The sequence below is a fragment of the Acinonyx jubatus genome, chromosome D4 (assembly GCF_027475565.1).
Source record: "Acinonyx jubatus isolate Ajub_Pintada_27869175 chromosome D4, VMU_Ajub_asm_v1.0, whole genome shotgun sequence".
Classification (NCBI taxonomy): domain Eukaryota; kingdom Metazoa; phylum Chordata; class Mammalia; order Carnivora; family Felidae; genus Acinonyx; species Acinonyx jubatus.
The window spans coordinates 72,339,707-72,352,398 of NC_069391.1; the positions used below are offsets into that span (position 1 = coordinate 72,339,707).

Here is a 12,692-nt window from a genome sequence, read left to right on the forward strand (position 1 = left end):
CGGCGCTAGCGGGAGTGGGGGGGGGGGGTCACCGCGCAGGCAGGCAAAGAGCGATTAAAACTCTCATCTAGCTCCCCCACCCCACCCCCGCCTCGCCGCACAGCCCGCCAGGGGCCGGTTTCGGGGTGGCCCCGGGCCCCCGCGTCCGCCGGCCCGCCCCGGACCCTGCGGGTTCGAAACCCCGCTCCTCTCCCTCGCCCACCGCAGACGCCCCCACCAGGCGTCCGGCGCGCCGCGCCCACTCCCTCCCCACCCGGAATCGAAACTGGCCCGTCGGGGGGACTCGCGCCATGGCGTCTGGCCGCGGTCAGGTCGGGGGAGGGGGGACGCAGCCGCCACCCTCCGCGGCCAGCTGGCGGGCTCGCTCGCGCGTCCCCGGGGCCCGCGGCGCGAGGGGCCGGCGCCCCGCACTCTCGAGCCGCAAGCGGGACCAGCCGCGCCGCCGCCGAGGGCGCCCTCCCCGCCCCGCCGCGGAGTCGCGCCTCCTCCATCGCTCGCCACCCCCCCCCCTCCCCCGGACGAGTCGCGGGGACGACGAACCGCTCGGCGCGGCTTCCAGGGGCTTCAAAGACAACAATAAGAAAATGGCTACAACTCAATTGCCTCTCCGCACCCCCTCTGAGAGTGCCACCGCGCCGGGGGGTAGGGGGGGTGACGGCGGGCGGCTCCCCGAGCGGGCCGCGGGGCGCGGGCCGCCCTCCCCGCCCCTCCGGCCCCAGACACAACTCGGCGCGCAGGGGGCGACGCGGGGAATCCCCCCGCGCTCGGCGAGCTCGCGCCCCGCCGCCCGCACTCACCGGGTGTCTGGTCTGCGGGTACATCTTGCTCAGATCGCGAATCATCCAAACCGATTTAGTTGGCTGCGCTGGGCAGAGGCGCGCGGCTCATTGGCTTTAATGGCCCCGAGAAGGAGGAGGAGGAGGAGGCGGCGGCGGAGGCGGCCGGCCAGGTCCGAGGGGCGGCTCGGGCGGTCCCGGCCCCCGCCGGGTCTCGCGTGACGCGGGCGGCAGGAACGCGCTGCGGCGGTGGCGGCGGCTGGGTGCGGGCGGCCGGGCCGCTCGGCATTCCTCGCGGGCGTCACTGGCCCGCCGCGGGCATTGTCCGGCGCGCGTCTCCCGCGGCAACGCTCCGACGTTCGCTCCGCCGAGGCGCGCCCGCCGAGCCCGGCGCCGCGGCCGCGCCGCTCCCCCGGGCCGGGAAAGTGCGAGCTCCGCGCACCAGCGCCCGCCGGCAGCGCCGCCCGCCCGCTCGCTCGTCCCACTCCAAACTTTTTTTTATTTGTCTTTTAATTGGTTGTTATTCCTCCGAATGAATGATCTCTCTCTTCTTTCCTAAAAGCAAACACAAACTCCTTTGGTTCGGAAGAGGTCTCGGCGGTGCTTTTTGGTTTCTCTGGAGATTTTTTCACTTCACAGCAACGATCTTTTAAAAGGCACCTTTTAGCTTCTTTTACCACATCTCATTTCCTTATTTTTCTTCCTTCCTGTTTTCTTGTCTTTTTTTTTAACCCCAAATTGAAGGGGATTATAAAAATAAAAGAGAGTGAAACGCTTGCGGCTTTTTTTTTTTTAATTCTCTCTCCTTTTAAACTCTGCGAACACCACCTCAAAATAATATACAAGTGTGTGAGAGAGGGGGAAGAAAGCAGCCAACAGCCCAAACACCCGCTCAGAACAGCTCTAACAACACGCTCTGTGTAGGTGACTTCTTTGACCAAATTTAGCAGCAGCTAATCATTAACATTCTGATACATATTCACAACCGTCCGAAGAGGGACCGCAGAGCATCCCGGGAGATGTAGTCCACCCCCAGCGACCCCGGTTGAGGATTCGGCCAGATTGACTACAATCACCGGCCCGCCACGCGACTGCTCTGGGGCGCTCTTCAAGCGCCCCGCCCACCCTCGGCGCGGTAGGCGTCTCCAGCAACCAATCAGAGGTGGCTGAACATTAATCGCCGTTCTGTGTTACTGCCCATCATTTCACTGCTGACAAATGGCGAGCCAGAGGGGAGGAGCAGGCCGGGCTGGAGCCCACGTGGGGGCCGGGAGTCGTCTGCGGTTCGGGCCAATGAACGGAACGGGATGGGGTTAGCGGAGGCGGAGCGGAGACGGCCCGCCCAAGGCGGAGCTTCGCCTTGGCTGACGTTCCTTAGCGCGAGCGTTCGAACCGGGGAAACATTTGTTCAGCTGTCAATCAAAGTAACGTGGGCCTGGGAGTAGCGGCGGCGGCGGCGGCGGCGGCGGCGGCTGCGGCTGCGGCTGCTGTTGCTGTTGCTGCTGCCCTGGCTGCATCTTCAGAACTGGGTGTTGGTGGCGGTGGTGGCGGCAAAATAAAGAGGGTGGAGGGGGCGGTAAGGCTAGAGGCTGGTCAGAAGATCTCCTTCCGAGTCTAGTCCTCCCTTCCGCCCCCCTCCAACCCAAACAACCCTCGGCCCCTTGCTCCTCGGCCTCGCCAGGAATGCGGACTAATTAGGGTCCAATGTCTCCTTAAAGAGACAAGCTCGGCCTTGTGTAACGCGCCGAAACCCCTGTTGAGACAAGAGAGGGAGGATCACACCGATCCCACTTCGTTCGGTTCACATCAATTTTACGCGCCGCTGGAGCCGGCATAATTTTCCGTGTGAACGCGGTCTCGGGCCCCTGTTCTTGTTTAGAGCAGGAGACGGAGCTGCGAGACGCTTACTGGGGCAGGGGGCCGGGGTACGGGTGGGGAGGGCGCCCCTCCGAGGCCCGAGGGGCTGTGATTGTCGTTTAACCCCGAAGTGGGGCCGATTTTCTCAAGCAACTATGCGAGGAAGCGCCCCAAGTCGCTCTCCTCGAGAGCCGCGGGGGCGCAACCGTGGAGCCTCGGGGTGGGGCTGGAGGCCCGGGGGCAAGGGTCGCCAGATTCCCAAAAGAACTTTGTCGAGAGGGCCACTCTCACTCCGCAGACTGCAGTCGGTCAGCACTATGGCAGTGTCAAGGGGGTACCAGACGCAGGTACTGGGCAGAAAGCGCCCCTGCGCCCCTGAGATAGCTCCTTCCCCCCCGATCAGTAGGAAGGAGATTGCCCCTCTTTTTCCTGCTCTTGGGAGGAGCAAGTCAAGCTTGACGCGGTTGAAACCCGCTAGGAGGCCAAGCGGACCACGAGAGAGGGTGGGTCGGCCACCCCCGGAACACGGTCCGGGAAAGTGGGGGTGGTGCAGGGGCAGAGGCCAGGGAAGGGGCATTTTTAGGGAAGGAGCTAATGAGGAGGGGACCGACTCTGTGACAAGAAGGAGGGGCCCGAGGCAGACAGCGCCTTCTTAGTCCTCGTCCAGCTGGGGTTGCTCCCTGGTTTAAGGGTTGTCGGTGAAGCTGGTAGCCTTTCCTAGTAACCCTCTAGCCTTTTGGGGGTGTGCAGGAATTCAGAAAAAGTCAGATTGAGGGTTGACTAATTTAAGGGTCTGTTTTGGACGTTCATTTCTGAGTGTCTTTTGCCTACTCTGTCTTGAGACGTTGGCAGAGATGGTTCAGAAGCATTAGTGGAAAACCAGTCTTCTTAATGATATCCCACGCCCCAGTGGACAGTCAATGACTTACTGTCCAAGTTAGCACATTCTATGGGCTTCTTCCTGTGCGGGCAGTGTGGAAGGCTGGTGCAAAGGAAGGCTTTGAACGTCTTCACAATGTAAAGTCCATCCCCAAACACTTTCAGCAATTCAATTCAGCGAATACTTTCTCCATCCCCCAAAATAAGAGGATGGGCAGTTTTCTGAACCTCCTCTGTACGATGTGTCCAGTTCAAAATGAGATGTGCTGTAAGAACACACACGAATTCTGAAGAGTTAATTAAAAAAAAAAGTAAAGTGAAATGGCTTAATGATTTATGATTACATGTTGAAATTCTAATATTTTAATATGATTGCTTAAACAAAACATGTTGCTATAGTTAATTTTTGTCTGTTTCTTTTTTACTTTTTTAACCCAGATACTAGGAGAGTTTCAATTACTTGATGGAGCCCACATATTTTCACTGGACAGCACTGTTTTTGAAACATTCCTAAGAACCCATAGTTAGAAGAATTAAGTGATACAGTTTCTACACTAGGACAGTGAATTTTCTAAGAACACCAGCAACAATCACGTTTTATTCTACGGTTGGTTATTTTCTCCCAGTGGAGCTTTTCAGTAGTTGGTTAAATGACCCACAGCGCCTCTGTAGGAAGTTCCGTGCTATCTGTTCTTGCCAGAATGTTAGCAAGTTCCATAAGAACAAGAATTTGGTTATGCTCACAGCCACGCTCCAGATGCTGTCCGGCACATAGTTGGTGCTCAGTAAATATTTGCTAATGGCATTAATGAGCAAACCCCAAGTTGTATCAGCATGGAAAGCTTCTGTATCTTTTGGGCCACATTTATTGAGATTCTGTGCAGTTTATTCCTAGTACGGGGAATGTGAATCCTAATAACAGAAACTGAAGAGCTCGGACAAAGGGAAACTGCTCTGTTAGGAAATCTCAAATAGCTTATGGCAGGGACCTCTCTCCCAAACTCTCTCAATAGTTCGTGTCAACAGAAAGGTGATAAGACATCAGGATGTTTCTTTACTTTTTACTAAGTGCAGTTTTAGAATACTGCCCTTGGATATGTTTCACGTTTTGCTCATTTGGCAGATCTACATGACAGCGATGTCTCAGAAAGATGCCAAATGAAACAACTGGTGACCCGGCAGAACACAGAAAGCAGGACACAAAAACAGCTGCTTTTGTCTCTTCTGCTCTCTGCTTATGCTTCTCTCTCTCTCTCTCTTTTAAAGTGTATTTAGTTAGTTATTATTTATTATTTATTTATTGGAATCTGTACACCCAGTGTGGGGCTCAAACTCACGACCCTGAGATCAAGAGTCACATGCTCCTCCAACTTAGGCAACCAGGCACCCCTGTGCTTCCCTTGATTGCACTTTTTTCACAAACTGTTAAGCAAGCTGTGAAGTGGCCTGGCAGGGGTGGGGGTGCGGGGGGTGGGGCTCGCCTTACACACAGTGCTGAGCTCCGGAATGTCTCTGTGGGCAGGGCTCAGCACAGCATGCCTGTTGGAAGCTAGGCCTGGAGGTTCCAATCTTAAAGTGATACATGCAAAGCAAGCACATTGTTTTCTCTTATGTTATATGTTATAAATTATGTATTCCTCCTTCAAGCATTTATTGAAATATTTTTTTTTTTTTTTACCTATTATGTGCCAGGATAAGGGAACTGAGCAATAAATGTGGGTATTTTTTTTAATTTATTGCCTCACAGCTTCAAATTCATCCTCGTTGCCTGCTGTGTGAAAATAGATCTGGGCCCTTTCAACACTTTTCTTTGCCAGCTGGTACCAAAACTTTGTCAATAGAGGGTGCTGGGGAGACATTACAAGGGGAAAGGGTTTTGCTTCCTGGTTCTGGTGTGCAGGCCAGGCAGATTGCCACAGCACAGGTGCCAATCCATTGCACCCAGCAGCCAGGAGCTTCTTCCAGGACTCTCCTCACGTAGTTTCGGACCAGAGTGCCTCTGGGGAGACATTCCCTGAAACAGCCTTCTTTGGCACCTCAGAGGATGGATTTCTAGTAAGTTCTGGAGTGTGGATTTCTGGCAAGTTCCAGAAAGCAGACTTCTATCAGGGTCCACCCGCTCCAGCTGTGCCATTTTGAGCAAGGTCTGGATTTCAGCCATAGGGTGTGTGTGGGTCCTGGGGAGGCTCCTGCTTGAGTCCTCTGTCTCAGCCCTAGAGGTACTGGCTGTTCCTTATATCTGCTATTTGTATATTCTTGAGGGTTCTCTTTACCTCTTACTCACCACACCCTCCTTACTCCCATGCCCTGTCATAATTAGTAAGTCTTTATACTGAACTTCTCTTGTTCAAATTACTGTGTAATTGGACTCAGGCTGATGCAGTAAACAACATATGCAGAGTCTCTCCCCTTCGGGGACTTCCATTCTGATTGAGAGAGGCAAACAGTTGAACGAGTAGCAGCATGCTACGAAAGCCCCAGTGTGTGCTATGAAGAGAAATAAAGCAAGGTGGGCAGAGAGGGGTGACTGCAGTAGTGGAACCAGCTGGGATGGCAGGATGCTCCCCAGAGGAGACAGTTAAGCGGAGGCCTGAGTGCCACGAAGGAGCCAGCCATGGCAGGGATCACCGAGCAGCCTTCTTAGGGGGACTACGAAGTCCCCATCTGCAGAAATGTTGGTGAATTCATTAGGGTTTCAAAAAGACTGGTATGTGTCAGGGTAAAAATAGTGTGAGATCAGGTCACAGCCACATCGATGCGTCCGGATCACATGGAACTTTTGACATCTGGCAAAGGCATTTGTCTTGTATTCTGAGCGTAATGGAAAGCCATTGTAGGAGGAGGAAGGATGGTAGGAGGGAGGGACGGGATGATTACAAACATGAATGTGGTCTGTAAGTGCCCTCATTCGCTCTTGGCCTACGATTGAGAAAACATCCTTTTCCATATGGGAGAATACCTACTACTTTTATCTGGGGCCGCTAATACAGACTACGGAGATACACATCCCCTTGGCATTGGCGCTGCCTCCCCCCACTGTCGAGTGATGGGTAAATTTTAATTTGAATAGAGGCCATTTATGCAATTCAGAAATGTCAAGCAGAACAGCAATAATCATAGAGAATTAAAGACATGGAGATTCATTTCTAGATCAGCAACTGATTTGCCTCATAACTGACTTGTCACCACCCTCCCAGCTATGATAAGATGGGCCTGACTGTATTGTGTACTCCTTATGTGAAAAGATTTAGTCTATCAATGTCAAAGAGAATGCCAAATTTCTGAACTTGCCTGGTGAGGTGGAGCCTTTTCTTTGCCAGCTGCCTTCAGGTTTACTGGTAGAGACTGCCAAACTACCTATTTGTTGTGATGTCTTTTCTCAACTTGGTTAAAAGGCAAGTGGGCACCCATTGCTTTTGGAGGGAAGGGTAGCACTTGGCTCAGGAGTAGGGTGGACAAATGCATATAAGGACTAAGGAGGTTTCCTGGGAGAAAAGAATTCTTCTTATTGAACTGCTACATTGTTTGAACCCCTTCAGATGGTCCCTGATTACGTTTATTGGCAAGAAGGAACACTGAAGCCTTTCTCTCCCCCCCGCCAGGGGTTGGGGCACAGACACAGTGGGGTATGGGAGGTTGTCTAGAACTCACCATGCAGTCTACAGGAGAATGGACCAGTGACCTAGGTTTGGCATCAGTAGCTACAGAGGCAGGGGGTTATGGGTCTTTCTCATTCTGAAAGAAGCCTGGGTTAAAGACAGGAATCATCCCCTTTGGCTTACTCATACTAGCACTAATGGAGTGCTTTGGGATAAATGGCTGTATGAGGATGATAGAAGTCAGTAGAGGACCTCCTTATGGCAGTAATAGTCCTGAGTTCTGGGAGAGAGCCTGGACTTATGGCTAGTCTGAACAATGAACAATTGACAATTTGTCTGAATATTTAAGAGGAGCTGTGAATTTATTTATATTCCAAGCTGATAAAGCAAACTATATTTAAGAAATACACTATTAAAAATGACCCTCTTGGGACACCTGGGTGGTTCAGTCCATTAAGCATCCAACTCGGGATTTTGGCTCAGGTCATGATCTCACAGTTCATGAGACAGAGTCCTGAGTCAAGCTCTGTGCTGACAGTGCAGAGACTGCTTTGGATTCTCTCTCTCCTTCTCTCTGCCCCTCCCCTACTTGCACACGTGTGCGTGCGCACAGTCTCTCTCTCTCTCAAAATAAATGAACATTAAAAACAATTTTTTTATGACCCTCTTGCTCAAGAAAAGTTCACATTATATTTACTTTCCTGGAATCTAGAAGAGACCTTTAATAGATACATCTGTTCCATACCCCTGCCTTTAAGCAAATGGGGTATTATTATCCCCACTTTAAAGATTAATCGGCTGAGGCTCAGAAAGAAGTTACTTGCCTGAGGTTATACAGTTTACAGGTACAGTGGCAGAGATCAAAACTTCTGTCTCCTGCCTCCTTATTTCAGACCTGTCTAAAACCTGTTTTCCACAAGTGGGTATGTGATTTAAGCACTACCCATCTCACCTGCATGGTTTACTCCTTTTCAAGCAGAGGTTTTCTTGCTAAACTGGAGGTGGAGGGTGAATCAGGGAGATGACTGTGTTGCAGCTGCCAGTGGACAAAACTTGAACCCGAGGCTTCCCATGGATGCTTGAGGAGAACCTTGCTCCCTCCTCCAGCCCCCACCCTCAGAGTCTCTGCAGGCTGGAGAAGCACAATTCGAGGGAGATCAAGGGTGCTGAGGCACAAGTCGTTCTCCACTTTCACAACAGCAGGGTTCACGGCCACTCAGCTGCTCCCGCAGCCTCCCGTAGGCCCCCCACTCGTGCTATCACAACAGCCTGTAATGCAGGTATTCCAGGAACAAAAACCGGGCTTACTTTCTGAAGCCGGTGATACGGGAATGGGGTAGGTGTAGGAAAGTATAACTAGATACCATACTGCTTTGTATTAGAAAATGATTCATGAAAATCCAGTGTTCTTTTCACAACCAGGGCTCAGTTTACAATTTATCGTGATCTGGTCCACTTTGGTTCGTCCTTTCCACCTTTCTGATTCCATCTGTATGGCGCCTCCTCCATAATGCGGGGAAACATTTCCCCACTAAATGCAAACGTTTGCAGCCCCCAGAGAGTTTTATATCATAATTTGGGAGTTGCGTGGATCATACAGAATGGATTTGGGTTCAGGATCCCCTGCTAAGCATGATCACTTTTTCTTTCCCCTTCTTTAATAATTTCAAAGAAATGAACTTCTGGAGGGAACGTTTATTGGGGGAAGTGGAAGCCGACACGTTTTGTTGAGAATTGATTAGTTGTCTTATAAAGTGACCAAAACTGTAAGTCTCTAGAATCTTAATGCCAGTATGTTGGCTCCCACTGCTATAATTTAATTCAGGACTTGTCCTCAATATTGTGGAGCCTGGAACAATTCTGGTAAGTCACGTGACTTCCTTTAACAGAAATCCTTGTAAAATAGTGTGAAGGAGCCATCATTCATAGTGTAGTATCTAGTCTAGTGCACAACCACTTTTAGGAAAGACTAATTCTGGGAAATTTTCATTCATGGAGACACCTTATACATAACCACCACTGCTTGGCTTTATATAGAACGAAATTTAAATGGTTTTATGATGGATTTTTATTAAATATGTCCACAAGAGAGACTATTGGATACCTTATTTCTGTATGGACCACAAGTGTTTACATAGTGTTGTCACACATTATTATATCTGGTAATATGTAAAGACACTGAGAGATGGGAAGAATGGGTATTAAAACCCCCATTTTACAGACTAGGAAACTGATGTTCAGAGAAACCAATTGCCTCTTGAAGATTATACAACTAGTAAGCACATGGGACTCAAACTCGAGCTTTCAATTTCATTCTTCCCACTCCACTCCACAAGAGCCGCCTTTCAATATCATAGGTTAATTATAAGGCTTTGTGCTTTCCAAAGTGCTCCCACGTGCCTCTTCCTTCCTTACAAAATGCTGGTAGGCAAGGAGGGCAGGTATTGTGACCACCTTACACATGTGAATACCGTAACTCAGAGAAAAGTGACGGGCTTGACTCATCTGTGTATAAATATAGGTACACGCCAACTCTACAATGTAAATTTTTATGTATAGCCGTATATAATAACAGTTAATATCCTGAAATATATACAGCTAGAAAATATACAGGGGTGCCTGGGTGGCTCAGTGGGTTAAGTGTCGGACTCTTGATTTTGGCTTAGGTCATGATCTCATGGTTTGTGAGTTCGAGCCCTGCGTCAGACTCTGTGCTAACACCGTGGGATTCCCTGCCTGGGATTCTCTCTCTCTCTCCCTCCCACCTCAAAATAAATAAATAAACTTTAAAAAAAAAGAAAATATATAGAAAGGTGTTATCTGTATAACCCATGAATCAGCTAGCCCATGTCCCCATCTTGCAGACTGCTGGATTTCTTGCTCTTATAGCTTTCAACAGGAATGATTCACCACCAACCCATGTACAGTAAAAAATTCAGCATCCTTCTCAGTAGCTCCAGGGATGCTGGAGGGTCTCTGTTTCTCTTCACCATCACTGCTGAAAGCTTGATCTCTGTGTGATGCCTCCTGCTCATCTGTCCCTTTTCCACACGAGGCTATCCTTCCGGACATCCTTCAGTCTTCTGAAGTACTCTTGACACAAGCAGTCTGTGATGAACACTTTTACCGAAGGTTTGGGTGACAGAGGGAGTTAACAACTCAGTAGGGCAAACAAAGGAAAATAGAGTATTAACCATCCCTGGCCCTTGGTTATCTCTACCCCCTTGACCAGCTCAATTGCGGACACCATCCAACTATTGTTCAGTCTAGCAATTTTCCTTCCCTCCTCCTGCCTCATTTCGTAGGACAGGCAGTGATAGCATGGTTGGCATACCTTTCCCTAGTGTCGTTACCACTGTGTAGCATTTTCACACTGGAAGGTTGATTTCTGAACCCAATTGTTGCAACATCTATGTAGGAAAGAGAGATGCGCAGGAATAACTCACTCGTTCTTCTCTTGATTTGTAACCCAAACCGAGGCGCCTTTTTAAAAAATAATTCAGTGAGAATTTAAAGCAAAATTAAGGCTTGTGAAAGGGAAGCCATGCTGGAAATAATCTTATAATCTCCAGGAATGACATTCATCAAGGATTTAAACAGCAGCATAAACTATTTCTCCTTTACAGGCTTACGAAATTTGGTACTTAACGCTTTCTTGAAAGGAAACAGTTTGTTTTTAATTCCTTGGAGGATTTTATATTCTGTGAAAATTTTAAGATGTGTAATTAATCATGCGGAAAATGATTTATTATGATGGTAATTGTCATGTATAAGTATAGTTTAATAAGACATTGAAAATGTAAACTAAAGAATTGTCAAATATTTACTACAAATTGTGTTCAGGAGCATTTTTACAACATTTAAATTGCTATGCAGCGTGTTCCCTAACAACTTGCTCCAAAAACAGTAAACACGTGAAAAAATTAGTCAGCTTCAGAAATCAACTCTAAGCTATAAAAACACTGGATGGTAATAACTGTACTGGCAAAAGGTATGCTAACTGTACAATTCCCATCAATTCTCAAGCAAACTGTTTACGATAGCCTAACACAAACAACCAGATTTAGCATTTACCTTTTGAAAATTTGCTTTCTGTTGAATGAAGTATGTTAGTCACATACATTTTTGAATTATTTATGCAATGCTTAGGAAACTTTATAATCAAAGTTGCATCAAAGTAGGTTTAATTAAATTTTTATTATCCGTAAAGCTACTGCATGCACAACTAGAACTTGACTAATTATTAAAGCCAAACATATACAAAATCATAGCTTAGCGAGGAAGCATAGCCAAATAAAATACTCACTAGTCAATTCAACTGAAAATTTAAATAGTGATCAAAAGGGATGTGTATTTCGTTTTTGACATCTCAAGTATCAAGACTTCCGGTGCTGGAAAGCTACTGATTTCTCTTATGAACCTTGCCGCATGGCCTTCTGTTATATCTTAAGAAGGACCTGTATTTATTTATTCCACGGCTGAGTTACAAGTAATCGACCCCCACTGGTAGCTAATGTTTACTTCTCAAACCCCATTCTTTGAGAAGTCCCACGAAGTGTGCCCAACACTGTCATATAAATGATCTAATACAATACCTTAAATTCCATCTCGTGTTTATTTTAAAGGTGAGGCCATAGACTCTTGAACAAGTTCTCTAACTTGCATAAGTTCATCCAACCTGCAAATGGCACAGAAAGATTCAAACTCAAGACCGTTTCTCTAGACAGTTTTTCAGGTTTGTGGGTTGGTTTGTTTTCTGCTGCTTCCGAACTACCCTTTTCTAGGTCAGAAAGGAGTAAGACATTTAGATACATACTTGTGAAATAAAATATCTTTTGTTTTCTTCATTTTGTTTTCAGGGAGTAAGTTGTGGCTAACAATGCGTTTTATGTGTCTTTCTATATTGTGTGATCTTCTTTGGAAGAATTTTGATGTGAACCAATGAGTCAACAAATGTTTGCTAAGTTTTTATTTCCTCAATTGAACAAGATTAAATCCTAATTCATTCAAATTGTTTTGATGTTCCAATGAATAATCAAATGACCCATTCTCTAAGCCCATCATTTTTATTTTTAATTCTTGGCAGAGGAATAACCACTAAAATTAGTGTTTAAAATACAGAACTAGGAACCACACTTAAGTAATTACCAAAGCCTATTGTCAACATGGTACCCTGAGAATTTCGGCATATTTTAAGTTTCAGGCGTGATAGCATGCAAAAAAATCCAGTCATAAAGGAAGTTATCATGAATAGTAGAGACTAACACAAAAAGACACACATATACATGTGAGTGTCAACAGTTGATTTCATAAATAATTTCCTGCCTGCTGATGACTGCACCCAAATCTTTCTTTAATTATAGAGGAAAACTGATAATAGTTAATAATATAGTTTCATTTGCTATCTTTCTTATATTTAGACTAATGATCAGTGTTCTAATATACTTGTTTCGATTAGATAAAAAATAAGCAAAGCAAGAACAAGGCATTGTATTGTTTAAGAAGATCCTTGACATATTTTAGGTTAACTGTTTCAAAAAGATCCTTTTTTCTCAGCAAGGTTCATTGGAGTCTACTGAAA

At 47.4% G+C, this 12,692-nt stretch overlaps 1 protein-coding gene across 11 annotated transcripts in view; it reads right to left on the minus strand.

The window, feature by feature from the left end:
* The window catches only part of TLE4 (TLE family member 4, transcriptional corepressor), a 141,106-nt gene extending 139,376 nt beyond the window's left edge, over window positions 1-1,730 (minus strand). For 4 of the 11 annotated variants that reach the window (XM_027040984.2, XM_027040988.2, XM_027040987.2 and 1 more), the window contains exon 1: window positions 254-451. In XM_027040984.2, the coding sequence (XP_026896785.1) occupies window positions 254-292 (39 nt within the window). In that variant the 5' untranslated portion in view covers window positions 293-451. Of the gene's footprint in view, window positions 1-253; window positions 452-797 lie in introns of those variants that run through there. The other 7 variants (XM_027040985.2, XM_027040979.2, XM_027040978.2 and 4 more) reach the window with 4 other exon arrangements.
* Between the last annotated feature and the right edge of the window lie 10,962 nt (window positions 1,731-12,692).